The sequence below is a fragment of the Hibiscus syriacus genome, unplaced genomic scaffold, assembly GCF_006381635.1.
Source record: "Hibiscus syriacus cultivar Baekdansim isolate YM2019G1 unplaced genomic scaffold, ASM638163v2 tig00111372_pilon, whole genome shotgun sequence".
NCBI classification, from domain to species: Eukaryota; Viridiplantae; Streptophyta; class Magnoliopsida; order Malvales; family Malvaceae; genus Hibiscus; species Hibiscus syriacus.
In genome coordinates, this window is record NW_024063072.1 from 1223291 (window position 1) to 1241901 (window position 18611).

General features: G+C 34.4%; 1 protein-coding gene and 1 long non-coding RNA gene across 2 annotated transcripts; both read right to left on the reverse strand.

Moving 5' to 3' along the window:
* Positions 1-9205: 9205 nt before the first annotated feature.
* Positions 9206-18408, reverse strand: LOC120159772 (transcription factor MYB106-like). The gene is made up of 5 exons (XM_039170329.1): positions 18276-18408; positions 18051-18180; positions 16936-17725; positions 10954-10977; positions 9206-9214 (listed from the first exon to the last, which is right to left on the reverse strand). The coding sequence occupies exons 1-5, from the start codon at positions 18406-18408 to the stop codon at positions 9206-9208; spliced, it is 1086 nt and encodes a 361-aa protein (XP_039026260.1).
* Positions 13892-14470, reverse strand: LOC120159661. The gene is made up of 3 exons (XR_005519374.1): positions 14284-14470; positions 14130-14191; positions 13892-13921 (listed from the first exon to the last, which is right to left on the reverse strand). It is a non-coding gene; the product is annotated as an uncharacterized LOC120159661 (long non-coding RNA).
* Positions 18409-18611: the final 203 nt, after the last annotated feature.

Genomic DNA, 18611 nt, shown 5'->3' on the forward strand with positions numbered 1-18611 from the left:
GCTGGAAAGGAAAAATTTCAACACCAGACTTGAGGTAGAGCAGGAGGTGGCTAGCAATTGGATGCAAAGATGTAGAAACAAGGATGTTCAAATCCAGAAGCTTAATCAAAGAACACAAGAAGCACGAACAAAACTTGAAGAAGATCTGGATCAGTCTAGAAATAAAAACTCAGAGTTTAATGCTTACATTTTACAACTTGAAGAATCATTGTTTCAAGAAAAGGTTCGTCTAGGACCTAATGATCTCAAAGAAAGTAATGAGGAAAATGCTTCACTACGAAGACGCATTAGAGATCTTGAAAAAATTCTGCACAATTGTCAAGTCAGAATCACTGAGTTAGAGCAAACTCTTGAAGGAACGAATGAACAATGGCAAAAGTCAACTGAGTTCTACGTCGAAAGAAGTGAAGAAAGAAGCAATATGGTGTTCGAGGCCATGGTACAAATGAGCGAAGTTGCTAGATATGTTGGGGAATTAGCTGTTGAAGCCAAAATAATTGAGCATCATGTTGATCCAGTTTCTAAGTGCGGAAAGAAGGTGTCATGGTTAATGAAAGAAATTATAGAGCTTAATAGGAAAGCTATGCCTTATCTGTAGTTATGAAATATTATAAAGAAACTTTTGTATGCCAATGAAAGTTGTTCTATGACAGTTAACTTTTTGGGATCAATGTTTTTTACATACATGCATTTTGCATACATTCATCATTCATTTCATAATTTTCGCTATGAATTATTTTATTTATTAAGTTAAAATTCATTAATTAAAATTTGAAAAAAATAATATTAAAAGATTTTTCAATCGCAGTTACTCTGGCCAAAAGAGAAATATTACATCACTACGGTACTAGACAAGCTACTAGGAGAATTATGGAGGATAAAATACAGCGTATTGAGGAACAGCATCATAAAGAACAAGAAAAAATGAGAATGAAGCTGGAAAAAATTGAAGCCAGTATTGCAAATTCACAAGACAGTATGATGAAGAAGATAGAGGACATGTTTAAAAGGCAGGCTATCAGTGGAAAAATGCATGAAAATCCTGTATCTTTTGACCAAGAACCCATATATCCTCTAGGTTTTCCACCAGAACCAATTTATCACTCTGGTACTATACCTATACAAATCAATGCTCGTACATCTGCATTACAAGAAGCCAAACCACATGAAGATCAACAAGTGGATCCTGCCTCTTCAAGCAAAATTCCGCTTATATCAGAGGTGAAAATAGGAGATATGAATACTGAGCATTTGATCCCAGATTTGAATGAGCTGAATGAGAAACAAAAAGTAAATGAAGAACTGACCAGACAGATCAAGAGCTTAGAAGAACGAATGAAATCCGTGGAAATAACTGAATCGTTCTATGGGTTTGATGCTAGTGAGTTGAGTTTGGTTACAGACTTAATCCTTCCCATTAAGTTCAAGGCTCCCGAATTTGATAAATATGATGGTACTACATGCCCTTCATCCCACATTACTATGTTTTGTCGAAGAATGGCAGGATATGTGAAGGACGAGAAATTGTTAATTCACTGCTTTCAGGATAGTCTGACAGGACCGGCTTTAAAATGGTATACTCAATTGACCAAAGCCAACATTAGATCCTGGAAAGATCTGGCTAAAGAATTCTTAGAGCAGTATCGCCATGTAACAGACATGGTTCCTGATAGATGGACTCTCCAGAATTTGGAGAAAAAGAATAACGAAACATTCAGACAGTATGCCCAGAGATGGCGTGACACTGCAGCCCAAGTTCAACCACCTTTGTCAGAAAAAGAGGCCACAGTGATGTTTGTCCATACATTGAAGGCTCCTTATTTAAACCATCTAATGGGGAATGCAACCAGAAATTTTGCAGATTTGGTCATTTCTGGAGAATTAATTGAAAATGTCTTGAAAAGTGGCAAGATTGAATCAAATGATGGGTCTAGTTCCAAAAGACCTACGTACCGGAAAAAGGAGAATGAAGTTAACAATGCAAATTCTTACAGCAAGGATTCATCGAAAAGCGTTACAATAACCCAGCCAAGGGTTAAGAAAGAGGAAACAAACACTAATCGAGCAGAGTCCAGAGGATCTCGAAAGGAAAATGAAAGGTTGTCTTTTACACCTTTACCAGTACCATATGCAGAGATCTATGATTTGCTGTTAAAAGCATATGTTATACGGCCTTATCCTTTGGTTCCCATGCAACCACCATTTCCTCCTTGGTATGATACAAAGGCACACTGTGTTTACCATGAAGGAATTACGGGTCATTCCATTGAAAACTGTTTAGCATTCAAAAGGGTGGTTCAAAATTTGATCAACACCGGGAAGTTGGAATTCAATACACCATCTGCATCAAATCATCCATTGCCAAATCATGGAGATAAAAACGTAAATGCAATTCAGGAAGAGAACAGAAAGAAAGCAAAAACTGACATTTCTGAAATTAAATCTCCGTTTGTTTGGGTATTCCAACAACTCTCTTTAGCCGGTATAATTCCACAACAATTCAGGCCAAAGCAGAATGAAAGCAAGAATTATTGTGAATATCATCAGAAGAAAGGGCATAAAATTCAACTATGTCCTGAGTTTAGGGATTTGGTGCAAAAGTTGATGAACAACAGAGAAATAGAATTCTTTGAAGAAGAACCAGGGAAAAAAGAAGATGATGTTTGCTCATCAGAGGATTCTAAACCAAGTCAAAGAATAAATGATCCTGTGATCATTAATGTGAAATCATCTACGGCGATTCATGCACCAATAAAGCCAAAAGTAGTTATTACCACTCCTCTACCATTTCCATACAAAGATACCCGCAGGGTACCTTGGAATTATACTACCAATGTTTCAATGGTAGGAGGATCTGTTTCTCTAGATAAAACAGAAGAGAAAATACAGAGTTTGGGTACCACATCGACGTCTGAAGCAGTGAGCGAGGTCGGTTTCTTTACAAGAAGTGGGAGATGTTACTCTCCCGAAACGTCCAATGCTTCAGAACAAATGAAAGCAAAAGGAAAAGCCATGGCAATACCTCAGAAGGTATTTGAAGATGAATCCCTTCCAGCATTCAATGAGCCTGTGACAGAAAAACAAGCTCAAGAATTTTTGAAATTCCTGAAACATAGTGAGTATAGTGTGGTTGAACAACTACACAAACAACAAGCGAGAATTTCTATTCTTGATCTATTGATGAATTCAGAAGCGCATAGGAATGCTTTGATGAAAATTCTCAATCAAACATTTATCCCCGAAGATATATCCCTCAATAAACTTGACAGAATTGTGGGACATATAGCCGCTGACAATTACATAACGTTCACAGATGATGAAATACCAGAAGGCGGAATGGGGTCAGTAAAAGCTTTGAACATCACGACACATTGTCATGGTCATGTGTTGCCAGAAGTATTGATTGACAATGGATATGCTCTCAACTTGATGCCTCTAGTTACACTTCAAAGAATGCCTCTGGATCAATCACACATGAAGAGTTATCAGAATGTGGTACGAGCATTTGATGGTACTCAAAAAGAAGTGCTTGGGAAAATGGAAATACCGTTGCTAATCGGCCCAGTCGTGTACAATATTGACTTTGTGGTGATGGACATCCACCCCACATATAATTGTCTATTAGGGAGGCCATGGATTCATTCAGCAGGAGCCGTTCCTTCTTCATTACATCAGAAATTGAAATTTGTTGTTGATGGACAACTAATATGCGTCAGTGCTGAAGAAGAAATCATTGCGTCTGTAACAAGCGATGTTCCATATATCGACACCAATGATGAGGCTCTTGAATGCTCTTTTCGAGCTCTTGAATTTGTAAATGCAACCTTTATTGCAGAAGGAAGCCAAATTCCATATCCCAGATTGTCTGATTGCACCAAGATGACGGTACAACAAACTTTAGGCATCGGAGCTAAAGCTGGGAGAGGTCTAGGAAAGAATCTTCAAGGGATTTCAGTTCCTATCAGTATAAAGATGAAAAAAGACCATTTTGGGCTAGGGTTTAAGCCCAATTTTCAGCAAAAGAACAAAGAGATGAAAAGAAGATGTGAAGACAGAAAGGCAAAATTGAAAGGAGGAGAAATCCTTTGGAAACACATGTCTTTCCCACAGTTGAAGACAACATTCAGATCAGGGGGAACAATTAATGTAGAACAGCAGCTTGTTGAAGCCTTTAAAGAAGAGAAGTTGACGAAAGATCAAGACATAGTTGAAGAAGCTATGAATGGATTATTTGTCAACATGGTCATGAATGACAACAAAACTGGCAAATACTTGGATAAGATTCGACCATGTCTTCCTGGAGAAACACTCACCAATTAGACCACTGAAGATCTTCCTATAGTTTTTAATATTAATGCAGAGTAATATTCAGAACTAATCTTTATGTTTAGCTCAAAAATATGAAAACTTTTTGTTATCTTGTAAAAGAAATTATTAAATATAAGAAATTTCCTTTAAAATTTTCAGATGGCAATCATTCTTTACATTTTCTTACATTTTTACATTTATTTATTTCATAAATTTACTATATTCTTTCGGAAATATGTCCGATTTAAATTTGCAGGTGTCACAGTGTTAATAGCATGTTTATTCCTAGATTTAATCCAGTGATAAATTTAGAGCAGCATATATGTCTGGAAGAAATCAATGGGTGTGAGGATGAACTGAAATGTGATGTTCCTACTGAACTATTAAGATTGGTAGAAAAAGAAGACAAACAAATTCTACCCCACAAGGAAGAGGTTGAGACTGTGAATTTGGGAACAGATGAAGAAATAAAAGAGGTGAAAATTGGTACCACTCTGACAATCCAGATAAAACAAGAATTGATAAATCTCCTTCAAGAGTTCAAAGATATCTTTGCCTGGTCTTATCAAGATATGCCCGGTTTAAGCACAGATATAGTGATACACAAGCTTCCAATCAATCCAGAATATAAACCGGTTCAACAAAAGCTCAGAAGAATGAGGCCAGAAATGTTGTTGCAAATCAAAGAAGAAGTGATGAAACAGATCAATGCAGGTTTCCTACAGGCATCTAAATACCCAGAATGGGTAGCCAACATTGTTCCCGTACCAAAGAAAAATGGAAAAGTTCGAATGTGCGTGGATTACAGAGATCTCAACAAAGCTAGTCCGAAAGATAGCTTTCCATTACCCCACATAGACACATTGGTGGACAATACTGCAGGACACGCATGGTTTTCATTTATGGATGGCTTTTCAGGATATAATCAGATAAAAATGAATCCTGAAGACATGGAAAAAACAACATTTATAACCATGTGGGGCACATTCTGTTATAAAGTGATGCCATTTGGATTGAAAAATGCAGGGACAACATATCAAAGAGCCATGGTAACTTTGTTTCATGACATGATGCACAAAGAGATTGAAGTATATGTAGATGACATGATTGCCAAATCCAAAACGGAAGAAGAACATATTCAAAATCTGAGAAAGCTTTTCCAGAGATTGAGGAGATATCAATTAAAGCTTAACCCCTATAAATGCACTTTTGGGGTAACTTCCGGAAAACTCTTGGGATTTGTGGTCAGCAAAAAAGGAATCGAGATTGATCCAGATAAAGTAAAAGCAATTCAAGATCTTCCACCACCCAATACAAAAAAAGAAGTTCGAGGCTTTTTGGGGAGATTAAATTATATATCTCGGTTCATTTCTCAATTAACTGACAAATGTGATCCAGTGTTCAAATTACTTCGAAAGAATAATCCTGAAGTCTGGAATGAAGAATGTCAAGAAACTTTGGATATTATTAAGAAGTATTTATCCAATGCCCCCATTTTAGTATCACCAATACCTGATAGACCATTAATTCTCTACTTGACAGTCTTCGAAAATTCGATGGGATGTGTACTAGGACAGCATGATGAATCAGGAAGGAAAGAAAAAGCTATTTATTATCTGAGCAAGAAATTTACCGATTGTGAAGTTCGATATCCACCAATACAAAAATTATGTTGTGCTTTGGTGTGGACTACTCGAAGACTCAGACAATATATGTTATACCATACTACTTGGTTGATATCCAAACTTGATCCTTTAAAGTTCTTAATGGAATCACCAGCTTTGACAGGCAGAATGGCTAGATGGCAGATGTTATTATCTGAGTTTGATATTATCTATGTCAACCAAAAAACGATAAAAGGAAGTGTCATAGCTGATTTTTTGGCCAGTCGTGTATCAAATGATTATCAGCCTTTGAACTTCAATTTTCCCGATGAAGATCTGTTATGCATATCCATGAATGAAGAAGTCAAAACAAATGATGCATTTGCAACTTGGAAGCTTTATTTTGACGGAGCATCTAATGCTTTGGGACGAGGAATTGGGGCAGTGTTAATTTCTCCAGAAAATATTTATTATCCCTTTACAAGCAGACTGGAGTTCTTTTGCACCAATAACATGGCGGAATATGAAGCTTGTGTCATGGGGTTGAAAGCAGCTATAGAAAGAAAAATCAAATTTCTCAAGATATATGGAGATTCATCGTTAGTGGTGTATCAATTGCGAGGAGAATGGGAAACAAAAGATCCCAAATTGTTTGAATACCGAAATTTTACCCTCGAATTAGTAAAAGAATTTGAGAGAGTTACCTTCAATTATCTCCCTCGAGAAGAAAATCAAATGGCAGATGCTTTGGCTACATTAGCTGCTATGTTTCAGGCAACTAAGAAAGTTGATATGATGCCAATCAAAATGCAAGTATATGAAATTCCTGCACATTGTTATAGTGTGGAAGAAGAGGTAGATGGTAAACCGTGGTATCATGATATTCTGCAATATATCAAAAATCAAAGTTATCCACCAAATGCATCGGAAATTGATAAAAGAACTTTGAGAAGAATGGCTGTTGGATATTTTCTTGATGGAGAGATTATGTATAGAAGAAGCAGTGATCAAATGCTATTGAGATGTTTAAATACTAGCGAAGCTCGAAATGTCATTGAAGAAGTACACAGCGGAATATGTGGAACACATGCAAATGTTCTTTCCATGGTCAGAAAAATAATGAGATATGGATACTATTGGGCTACCATGTACACAGATTGCATTGATTATGCAAGGAAATGTCATAAATGCCAGATATATGCAGACAAGATTCATGTACCCCCATCTCCTTTACATGTAATGACAGCACCCTGGCCATTTTCTATGTGGGGAATAGATGTCATTGGAGCAATCACACCAAAAGCATCGAATGGACATTGTTTCATCCTTGTGGCAATTGATTATTTTACCAAATGGGTTGAAGCTGCTTCATACACCAATATTAAGAGGTCAACAGTCTGCAAATTCATAAAGAAAGAGATAGTTTGTCGATATGGCCTACCAGAGAGGATCATTACAGATAATGCTCTGAACCTGAATAACAAAATGATGACCGAACTTTGTGCACAGTTTAAGATCAAACATGCAAATTCAGTGGCATATCGTCCAAAGATGAATGGGGCAGTTGAAGCAGCAAATAAGAACATCAAGAGAATCATTACAAAGACTACTGAAACTTACAAAGATTGGCACGAGAAGTTACCTTTTGCTCTATATGCATACCGAACTACTGTTCGAACATCTACTGGGGCAACGCCTTTTTCTTTAGTCTACGGGATGGAAGCAGTCTTACCAATTGAAGTTGAGATTCCATCGCTTCGAATATTGAGAGAAACAAAATTGGATGAATCTGAATGGATCCAAGCTAGAGTTGATCAATTGAACCTTATTGAGGAGAAAAGATTGAAAGCTATTTGCCATGGACAGATGTATCAAAAACGGATGATGAAGTCTCATGAAAAAAAAGTACATCCAAGAGCATTCCAAGAGGGTGATCTAGTACTAAAAAAGATTTTGCCTATACATAAAGATTTCCGTGGGAAATGGATGCCTAATTGGGAAGGGCCATACATTATGAAAAAGGCCTTTTCCGGAGGAGCATTGATCTTGGCAGAAATGGATGGAAAAATTCTGAGAAATCCAATAAACTCAGATTCTGTCAAGAAATATTATGCTTGAAGAGAAAAGAAAAAAGGAAAAGAAAAAAAAAAGAAAAAAAGAAAAAGGGGGGTCAAGGTGAAAACCCGTAAAGGGCATCTTATAACCAAAGGAAGGATTTGAGTTGAAAACCTGAAAAGGCGGCTCAAATGCAGGTTGATATTAGGCATCTGGCAATTGAACTTTCTGAAGATTTTGACAGTTTGGGAGAAACTTCACATCTACAAGCATTTTGACAACGTTTGAGATCTTCCAGACAAAAGCTTACATCATTTCTCTAAATTGTGTCAACTTGATTAATTTAGAAATACTTATGCTTATAATTTGTTGAGACATTTGAATTTTATCATTCTTATGCTTGCCATAACTTTGAATACAATTCTATATATTTCAAGTTCAATTTATTGGAGATTCAATTTATTTTTGGAAATTCAATTTATTCTTTTCTATTGACTTAACATAATTTTGAAATAATTTAAAGATTTCTGAATATCACTTTATGTTAATACTTTTGAATACATGGAATACAAAGTAAGCAAATCATCACTAGCTTAAAGCCATGAACATCAAGATTATTACACGGGATCCTACCTACAACAAAGTCGAATCCGCCAAATCTACTCATCAATTGCTCCAACCGATCACCATTCAGTTCTTGCACATCTGTTTTCAAAAATATACTAAGACAATAGAAGGTGATCTTTGCAGCACTGATTCCAACAAAAGGAAACAAGACATTGATATCACTGGGAAATATGTCTCTATACAGATCCTTGTGTATGGTTTTTTAAGGAAACCTAGAAGCATTTCCACCTCATCAGGTTCAAGTGGAGTAACTTTATTCCTTCCAACCCATACTAGATTCCATTTTCAGCACTCATCAAGAACATACTTCTGGACACTCGAAGGTGGCTCATTGTCATAAGCTTCAAAAGCCTTACAGATCCTTTCTGTCAATTTGGCACTTCCTGTACATGTTTATAAACAGTTCAACTTTGTTCTTGGATCCCATGAAAGCCATCATTTCTTTGTCAATGGAAAAGCATCAGCACATGGAGGAAGCAGAATAAGAGAAAATCTATTCTTAATTGGCAGAATTATGAATATAGCCATTTTCAGTGTAGTAGCATGGAAATACTTCGAATCTACAAATTCTGGCTCTACATCAAATAAGTGTTCTGATTTGGCAAAACCAATCATTGAATCTGAAAGATGAATTTGCTCAATAGCATCTTCTGGAAGTGTTCTTTGAGTTATCTGATCTGATTTGGCAGAACCAATCATTGAATTTGGAAGATGAATTTGCTCAATAGCATCTTCTCGAAGTGTTCTTTGAGTTATCTGATCTGATTTGGCAGAACCAATCATTGAATTTGGAAGATGAATTTGCTCAATAGCATCTTCTGGAAGTGTTCTTTGAGTTATCTGATCTGATTTGGCAGAACTAATCATTGAATTTGGAAGATGAATTTGCCAATAGCATCTTTTGAAAGTGTTCTTTGAGTTATCTAATCTGGTTTGGTAAAAATTACAGAATCAATCATTGGAATTAAAAGATGAACTGCATGATCGTCTTCATTAAGAAGTTTCTTTTCAAGCTTCTTTTGCTTATTCCTTTCTCAAAAAATCATAGCCCAAGTTTCACCTTTTCTTGTAATTGGGATCATTGCATAATGACTTCCTATCTTTTACCAGAAGAAGTGCATCAGCAGCCTTAGTCATTTGCACAGCACATATAAAATTTATCAATTTTACAATTGATGAATCTGGACCACATTTCTACATGGCTATTGAAGCTTCAGCACTTGAGAATCCCATTTTTGTCAAGTATAACAGTTTATTCTCCTCATCAGAATCAGAATTCAAGATTTCTCGGTATTAGAAGAACTATCGATATCTGTGAAATCATCTTGAAAGGTCACTTCATAATCAGATGAGTTGTTATCAGAATCAACATGTTGTATGAATACAAGTTTTTCAAGAGCCTATACTATTGAGTTTTATTCTCAAGAGGTTTTGTTACATAATATCTACATTTACATTTGTCAAAGAAAATAGATTCTCTGATTTGAAGAAGAAAGATCTATTGGGTTTTTACAATTGAAGAAATACTCAATTCACCAGTCTGAAATCAAATAAATTAACATTCATGCATCATATTTTAGGTATTTACAAAAATAGGTGCATTTTCATTCATTTTTATTCTTGTTGAATTTTTAACAGGAATTTCAAAGACTTTAGCAAAGATTCAAATCTATCATTTGATGGATTATCTTTTCCAGAGAAGGTTCATAATGAGAAGAACTCATCATCTGAAGGAGGAAGAAGAAGTTCATAATGAGAAGAATTTGTTCAACCTTTTGTCTGAATTCATCACTTGATGGATTATTTTTGCCAGAGAAGTTCATAATGAGAAGAACTCATCTGAAAAAGGAAGAAGAAGTCCATAATGAGAAGAATTTGTTCAACCTTTTACCTGAATCCATCATTTGATGGATCAGCTTTTCCAGAGAAAGTTCATAATGAGAATAACTCATCTGAAGAAGGAAGAAGAAGTTCATAATGAGAAGAATTTGTTCAACCTTTTACCTGAATCCATCATTTGATGGATCAGCTTTTCTAGAGAAAGTTCATAATGAGAAGAACTCATCTGAAGAAGGAAGAAGAAGTTCATAATGAGAAGAATTTGTTCAACCTTTTACCTGAATCCATCATTTGATGGATCAGCTTTTCCAGAGAAAGTTCATAATGAGAAGAACTCATCTGAAGAAGGAAGAATAAGTTCATAATGAGAAGAATTTGTTCAACCTTTTGCTTGAATTCATCATTTGATGGATCAACATTGCCAGGTAGAGTTCATAATGAGAAGAACTCGTCATCTGAAGAAGAAAGAAGAAGTTCATAATAAGAAGAACTTGTTCAACTTTTTGCATAATTCTATCGCAGAAGGAGATAGATTAGCATCAGCCTTTCTAGAAAAAGTTCATAATGAGAAGAACTCATCAAGAGCTTATTCAACCTTTTGAATGACTCTATCACAGAAAGGAGGTCATCATCATCCCCAGCAGAAAGTTCATAATAAGAAGAACTTATCTGGAGAGAGAGAAGAATTTATTCAATATCTCCATCATGATCAAAGTAAAGTCAAAATGGATAAAAAATTTTATTATCTTTTCATCTTTGCCCTATTCTTGTTAACACAAGAATGAGCAAAGAGGGGCAGCTGAAGATATTAATTTTTTATCCATATTATTATTATTAATATTATTATTATTATTATTATTATTATTATTATTATTACTATTATTATTATTATTATTATTATTATTATTATTATTATTATTATTATTAAATATATATTAAACATATATATATAAATAATAATTACAGACCAATTACAACTGGACCGGCCCAGTTACAAACAAACCAGAACCGGTCCAAATCAAACCAGAAACCCTAAACATTTGGGTTTCCAGTTAGGGTTTCCTAACCCTAATCTAAACCAGCCGCCTCATCACAACCGTTGGATCTGGCACGATCCAACGGTCCAGATTGCCCCAGATGGAAACCCTAGGGTCTGATACCCTAGGGACACGCGACCGCCGTTGCTATCTCGCCGCCTCCGCCGCTGCCACGTCCCAACCGAACGCTCCAGAAGCTCCAACGCCAGCCATCCACGCCACGACTACGGGGTGAGTCACCACTGGTAGTCCGGTGACTCACCGAGATCCCCTCTTCGGACCGGTCCGACGGCTACAACGGTGGTGGCTATAAAAGCCACCACCCCAACCTGAAAAAAAAAAGACAGAGACAGAGAACGGGACAGAGAGACAGAAAAAAAAAGAGAGAGACAAAAAAAAAACAGAGAAGATACAAACTATTACCAACGATCTCAGCAGCAAAGAACCAGAAAAAAAAAAAGAAAAAGGAAGAAGAGACTTACCGAGGAAGCCTCGACCACCGGATCTCGTCAGAACCTTCGAAACATCGAAGGTATTTTTGTAGATTCGCTCCGATTAGTATAAAAATAATTTTTTCCGGCCACCGGATGCGGTGGCCGGCGGTGACATTCACGGCGGCACACGGTGGCCGACCGGTGACCGGCTTCCCTCCGATGAGGGAAGCTAGAGAGAAGGCAGAGAGTTTTAAAACTCTCTCAGTTTAGAGAGAGAGAGTGAAATGAAAAATGAAGGCTGGCCCTTCGGGCCAGTCGGTTTGGACCATATATAGTCCTTCCCGAACGACGTCGTTTCGGGAAGGACTATGCGCGCAATTATAAAATAGTTAAACCCCGTCCGCAGTCCTCCGAACTTGTAAACTTTACATTTTAGTCACTAAATTGAATTTATAATATTTTTAATTCAGTCTTCGAATTTTAATTTCTTTTATTTTAGTCCTTCATATTAAAATAATATATTTAGGATAAATTACAGATTTAATCCATTAATTTTAATAAATAATATTTTAATCCCTAGTTTATATTTTTAATTTATTTGATTCTAATATCCGAATTTTAGATAATTTTATTTTAGTCACCAAATAAATAAAATAAAGAAATAACATATTTAATCCCTATAATTTTGATTAATTATGAATTAGATTTTTAATTTTATTTTTATTGTAATTTAGTCAGTTATTTATATGTTTTCATTTATTTTATTGTTTTTAAATATATTATTTTAGTAGTATTTGTATTTTTATTTTTATATTGTTAAATATTTTATATTCATAAATATATAATAAATAGTATTTTTAAATATTTATTTTTAATATCGAAGAAAAGGACAGTCTTAATACAACTGGATGTCCTATTCTGATATTTTAAAATTAAAAAGTAAACAATATTATTTAAATTAATATTTATCAATATCAAAGAAAAGAGCTGTCTTAAGGCACCTAGAAGTTCTTTTCGGATATTTTTAAATAAATAAATATTTTTTATATAATTTTGAAATAATAGAATTATAAATTAAATATATTTTTGAATTTTTAAAATTTTAATAATAGAGACAATTTATAATTAAAAAGTACCAATTTTGGGCGTTGTAGGGGTGCTAATCCTTCCCTAAACGTAACCGACCACGAATCCCTTTTTATTATTAAAAAGAACGAATTTTTGGTTATAAATGCAGATCAGTTCAATTTTTTTTAATTGATGTTTTCTTAACTCTTTAAAAAAAATAATTTTTAGGTATTCGACCTACCTGACCCAAAAGGCCGATGGCGACTCCCAAATTATTTTCAAAACCATTTATTCACATCACTTTTCCCGCCAAACAAATAAATTCGTGCCCGGGTGAAAACCGGTTACGACAACTAGAATACTCAAAAAAAAAAAACTAAAATAATTATTTAGTCCGACATATTTTTCCTTTTATGTCTTGAATTCTACACAATTTTACTATTGATATATACATTACTTTTGATCGATATGATTGAAATATTGAGTTAACTAAAAAATTTACATGCATAATAAATATATTAATATAAATAAATTTAATAATTGAAATCGTTAAAAAAATTACAGAGGCATATAAAACTCAATTTTACGCTAAGAATGTATATTTTTTTATTTTATAAAAATAGCACCTGTCAGAGATTATTATATCATAGTTTTGGTGTAAGTCATAGGCATATTTCTTGAATTTTACCATTCATTGATTTCAGTTTAGACCATTTAGGGTTTTAAGATTGAATGACTTTAGGGTATTAGATTATGATTTTGAAGGGTTGTTTAGGATATTAGATTATGCTAATAAAATGTTTTCGTGAATTCTGAAAACAGCTGCACTAGATCAAATGAAAAGGCCAAAAAGGAGTGAAAAAGGGACTACCTCCAGCAGCATCAAGGAGCATTTTCAACATGCATGGATCGAGGACCCAATGTTGTTCTAATAATGTCAGCAACTAGCCTGAGAAGTTTGTTGTTTTGGTCAGTGAGCATGGAACAAACTACAACAAATGGAAATCATATCAAAGACTCAAAGCATGTTAAAGCCTGCTTTCTTAGATAGATATAAAGACCTCAGATCACAACTCCTAATTCAGCAATTTCATTTTTAGATATAAACAAAGCAAATAGAAACAGTACAAGTTTTTCAAAAAAAAAAAAAAGATTACCTTGGAGGCTTGGATATTAGCATGGTGAACCTTAGTCCCAGACTCCCGTTTCAACGAATCCTCTGCATATTTCAACTATATGTTTATGAACAACTTGAATCTAAAAGTCCCATTTGGGATCAAATCGCATCAAGAGAGCAGAAAAGAAGCTTACTCAGAACAAGAGCTGGGGCGTGCCTAAATGATTTATGGTTTTGTTTGGTATTCGAACTTAAAAGCTGTTGAAACAAACTAATCTGAAAAACGTTTCTTCCCGGAATCTAGTTCTCTCCACTGAAAAACCCTACTAGAACGATGTACCCTTTCTCCCCCCCCCCCGGTTTTTTTCTCTTTGCTTGTGTTTTGTACGAAATGGGAGATTTGAAAAATGAGCTGCCTGCAATTTATGGGTTTCCTTTGTTTTGTTTCCTTGTCGAGAGGCCCAATTTCTTTCGTCTTTGATTTGTTTTGATGTTCTTACTATTTGGGTACTTGGACAGCCCATCTTATAATAAAATATGGATTCTAAATGATTTTTTTTTTCATTTAGACTATTGATGTTTTGATCTTTTTCAATCAAACCATCTAATTATTTAAATATTTTAATCAGGCCACCTTCCGTGAACATAGAAATGTTGACGTGTCCGTTAACAAAATTAATATAATTATGCATTTGATCCTCAATATTCAATATTCTATCAATTTAATCTTGATTGAGTATAAAAACAAATAATTAAAAATTAAAAAAGTATCCTTTGATCTGATAGTGATACGTGTCATCAATACTATCATAGACTGAACAGTTGTGTAAATCATGTTAGCGGCTGCCTAATTTTGCAAGACTGATGCAGCAAAATTACCAACACTCTACCAACAAAAAAAAGCTGCTATTAAACCAAAGTTTCCACAAAACTTTAAGTTTCTTATGCACGATAGCAGTATCCGAAGAGTTGAACAATCCAATAATAAAATCAAAACAAAAACTATTGGGAGCCATGGCTCATCAATGAAATGGGATACCATATTCGAGTGCAAGGAGTGAGCTAACGTAGAGCATATTCAATTATGAAATTAAATTCAAAATAAGCATATTATTGAATTTCAGAGCCAACTGAGTTAAAATCAACCCTTTATTCACAATATTTAACTATCATAATATTGATTTTGCAAATATAAAATAAAACATATACATTTATAATAAATATCAAGATAAAAAACATAAATAAAACATTTATAAATAATATTGCGAAAATACAAATAAATAAGAAAATTACAATTCATAATAATAATGTGAAAAAAATACAAGTTACATAATTATATATTTTTATCTTGCAATTTAATCTACTTGAATTAAAAAAAACAGAAAAATTACAAAAAATCAGAAAAATTATAAAAAAAAAATTAGTATGTTTATTTATCTAATTTCAATGTATTTTTATCTATCTTGCAAATTAATCTACTTTTAAAAAAAATCAGAAAAAAATACTAAAAATCAGAAAAATTAATATATTTATTTATCTAATTTCAATGTATTTTTATCTATCTTGTAATTTAATCTACTTGAATAAAAAAACTAAATTGTAACGTGAGCTACAGTAACAATTATCCAAAGTGGAGATGGTTTTTGGCAGTCCTGAGATAAAACTATCTCCAAAGCGGAGAAATTCTCCAAAGTGAAGCAGCATTGGAGATGCCCTAAACCCTCGGATTCTAGTAGCTTGATCTAGTATTGGTACCAATCATTTGGTGTTGATACTTACCCTATAGAATCAATACTAAAAAACTAATTTTGATACCAGATTCACTCACATGGTATCATTCATACAGCATCGATACTAAAAATTAAAAAGAATAATTTACATACTTTAAAATTAGAAATCAACCTCAAATCATCACCACACATCCTAATCATGCTGATAGCATATTACCAACATATCAAATATAAAAGTACAGTTTCATGTTTTCTTTACTTAAATGACACAACTTGAATGATACGTTTTATCAACGATTTTTCGCCATCTTTGTTCAAATTGAACCATAATGTAATCACATACACATCAGATAAATTGATCTCCTAATTAACTCCCATTTTATGGACTCAAAGATTCAAATTCAATCCCAACGTTATGCAGCATAAGCTAAACATTCTACATCACATGAGTCGAATCATCCAATGAGTGGAGTCAAACAACATCACTGCCTTATTTAATAGAAGTTAGATAATTTGAGAGTATTCTTGAAAAGTTTTAAAAAAATCGTATTAATCTAAGATATATTAATTACATCTTAATACAAAGACGAAGGAATGATTTGTGATCAAGTAAGCATTGTTTTACGGGAGTTGTAGAAATTTAAGCTTTTTCATGTATGTAATTGTATCCCCCGAACTTGATTTTAATTCTTGAAAACTAAATAATATTCTTATTTAATTCAAACTCTCATTTTGGTGGAATATGAATATTTTTATACGGTGATTCAATAACACCTAAAAAGATTGACGGCGATTTTATGATTGGCTACTTCGAAACGGTACTGACAATTTGAATTGAGTATTGTAGATTTTTTTTTTTTGAGGAAAACATTCTCAATACACAACACCAAGATTCAAACATTTAGTGTTGTCTAGAAGCCTACCGCTCACAACATTTGACTTTGTCCGAAAGCTTGCGGCCTCATCTCATAATGTCAAAGTAAAATGAAAAATGAAAAACTTTACTAAAAAAACACATATTTTAAGTGAATTTTACTCTTATAAAGAGGTCAAATTAACTACGAGATTATTGGTCAATTCGACCTCCGTTGTATCCATGCTTGATCACTTAATTACGAAATTAAGGATATTATTCCAGTAATTCATGATCTCCTCGTAACTGCTATCACCACCACCGTAGTCTTTTTCATTCAAGTTCTCAGTAGGTGCCACCATTGACGAATTCTGCTGATAATCATTACCAAAATCCCAAACCATTATATCTGAATAATCATTACCTTCCTTATTCATGTGAAGTTGTTCTATGTATGAATCTTGATAAAACCATGCAGCCATTTCATGCAACTCCATGGTGGTATCCAATAATCTTTCCTCATTATTCCAATCATTTTTGCTATCGTATCCGATCGCACCTTCACAAGGAACCGATGAGTTCCCGACAAAGTTGTCGTTGATTAATCCATTAGGTAACATGTTTTCCATGTAGTTCAAAGTTGATGTCGGACACTGAAGGTTGTCGGTATTGCAAGTGAACAATCCGGTGACAACGCCTTGCCAAGCTTTGAGCACGTCAAGGCATTGTGGCCTAGTTAACGGTGGTGCCATAACCGAGGAAGAGGAGGAACCGGCGGCTATCTGCAGGTTTTGATGAGGGTTCGACATGAGTTTTGACTCTCGAACAAACCTAGCTTCGGCTTCTATCCGAGCCCTCTCCCATTGAGCCATATGGTTGAGGTAAGCTGCATCCTTGGGGTTACTGCTTGCGGACTCGAGGGTATCGATTTTAGGCTTGTGGGTGATCGGATCGATCCCCATTTTGCTCAATCTTTTCGTCAGATGCGAATTCCAGTAGTTCTTGATCTCGTTGTCTGTTCTTTTCGGTAAATGAGCTGCAATAACCGACCACCTATATACATACATACTGAAATCAATTTAAGCATGTTGCAAAAATTGTGATAAATCGAAAACTTTGAACCATATTTTAGAATGGGTAAAGGTGGAGAAATTCGAATGATGAATTTATTTATTCATATCCTACTCGAGCAATATTTTTTTTCTTCTCTTGTTTTTTATGATAGACAAAGATAAGGGTATAGTTCATGATCCCTACTGTTCGTTTTTATTGGACTGATCTATCAAATATAGAGTATTTATTTATTCCTTTCGTTTTTACCTTTTCATGTGAACAAACCAATACAATGATTTTATTAACTTGGATGATAGAAAATCACCTGTTTCCGAGAAGCGCATGGAGTTGAATGATGGTTTGTTCTTCCTGGAAACTGAACTTTCCTCTTTTGATATCGGGACTCAAGTAATTAATCCACCTGAGTCTGCAACTCTTACCATATCTTTGAAGCACTTTATTGTACCAAAAGCAAAGGTAAACAGTAATTAAGATTCGTGATTTGTAATCGAAGAAGATGGAAAATAAACAATACAAATACTCTACTTACCAGCTTTTGCAGGCAAAGCACGCCAGCTTCCATGGCCATGTAGTTCAATGTAAGCTGAGAGCTTCTGATCTTCTTCTGGAGTCCATAGCCCTTTCTTCAACCCCACCTTATCGTAACATGTAGACCGTCCCATATCTACGTAAAGATTAAGAAAAATATAATCTTTTGGTTCTTGGAAACAAGACAGTGAAAGAGAGAATTGAAAGCAAGGGCAAAATAATGTCGGAAATGGCAACTTCTTGGAATAAAATACATACATACATACATATATATATTCGACCATTTTACACTATTACGATTCAAGTTGATTTGATTATATTATTTATAATATCTATC

Bases quoted from the DNA above. Each gene is read 5' to 3' on its own strand.
- LOC120159772 (XM_039170329.1), bottom strand. From the start codon at position 18,408: ATGGGACGGTCTACATGTTACGATAAGGTGGGGTTGAAGAAAGGGCTA. The intron at 18,181-18,275 runs GTAAGTAGAGTA...GGTACAATAAAG, and splicing joins TGCTTTGCCTGCAAAAGCTG to TGCTTCAAAGATATGGTAAG. The intron at 10,978-16,935 runs GTAATTAAGTGA...TTTTCTAGAAAG, and splicing joins GGAATAATATCCTTAATTTC to GCTGATGCTAATCTATCTCC.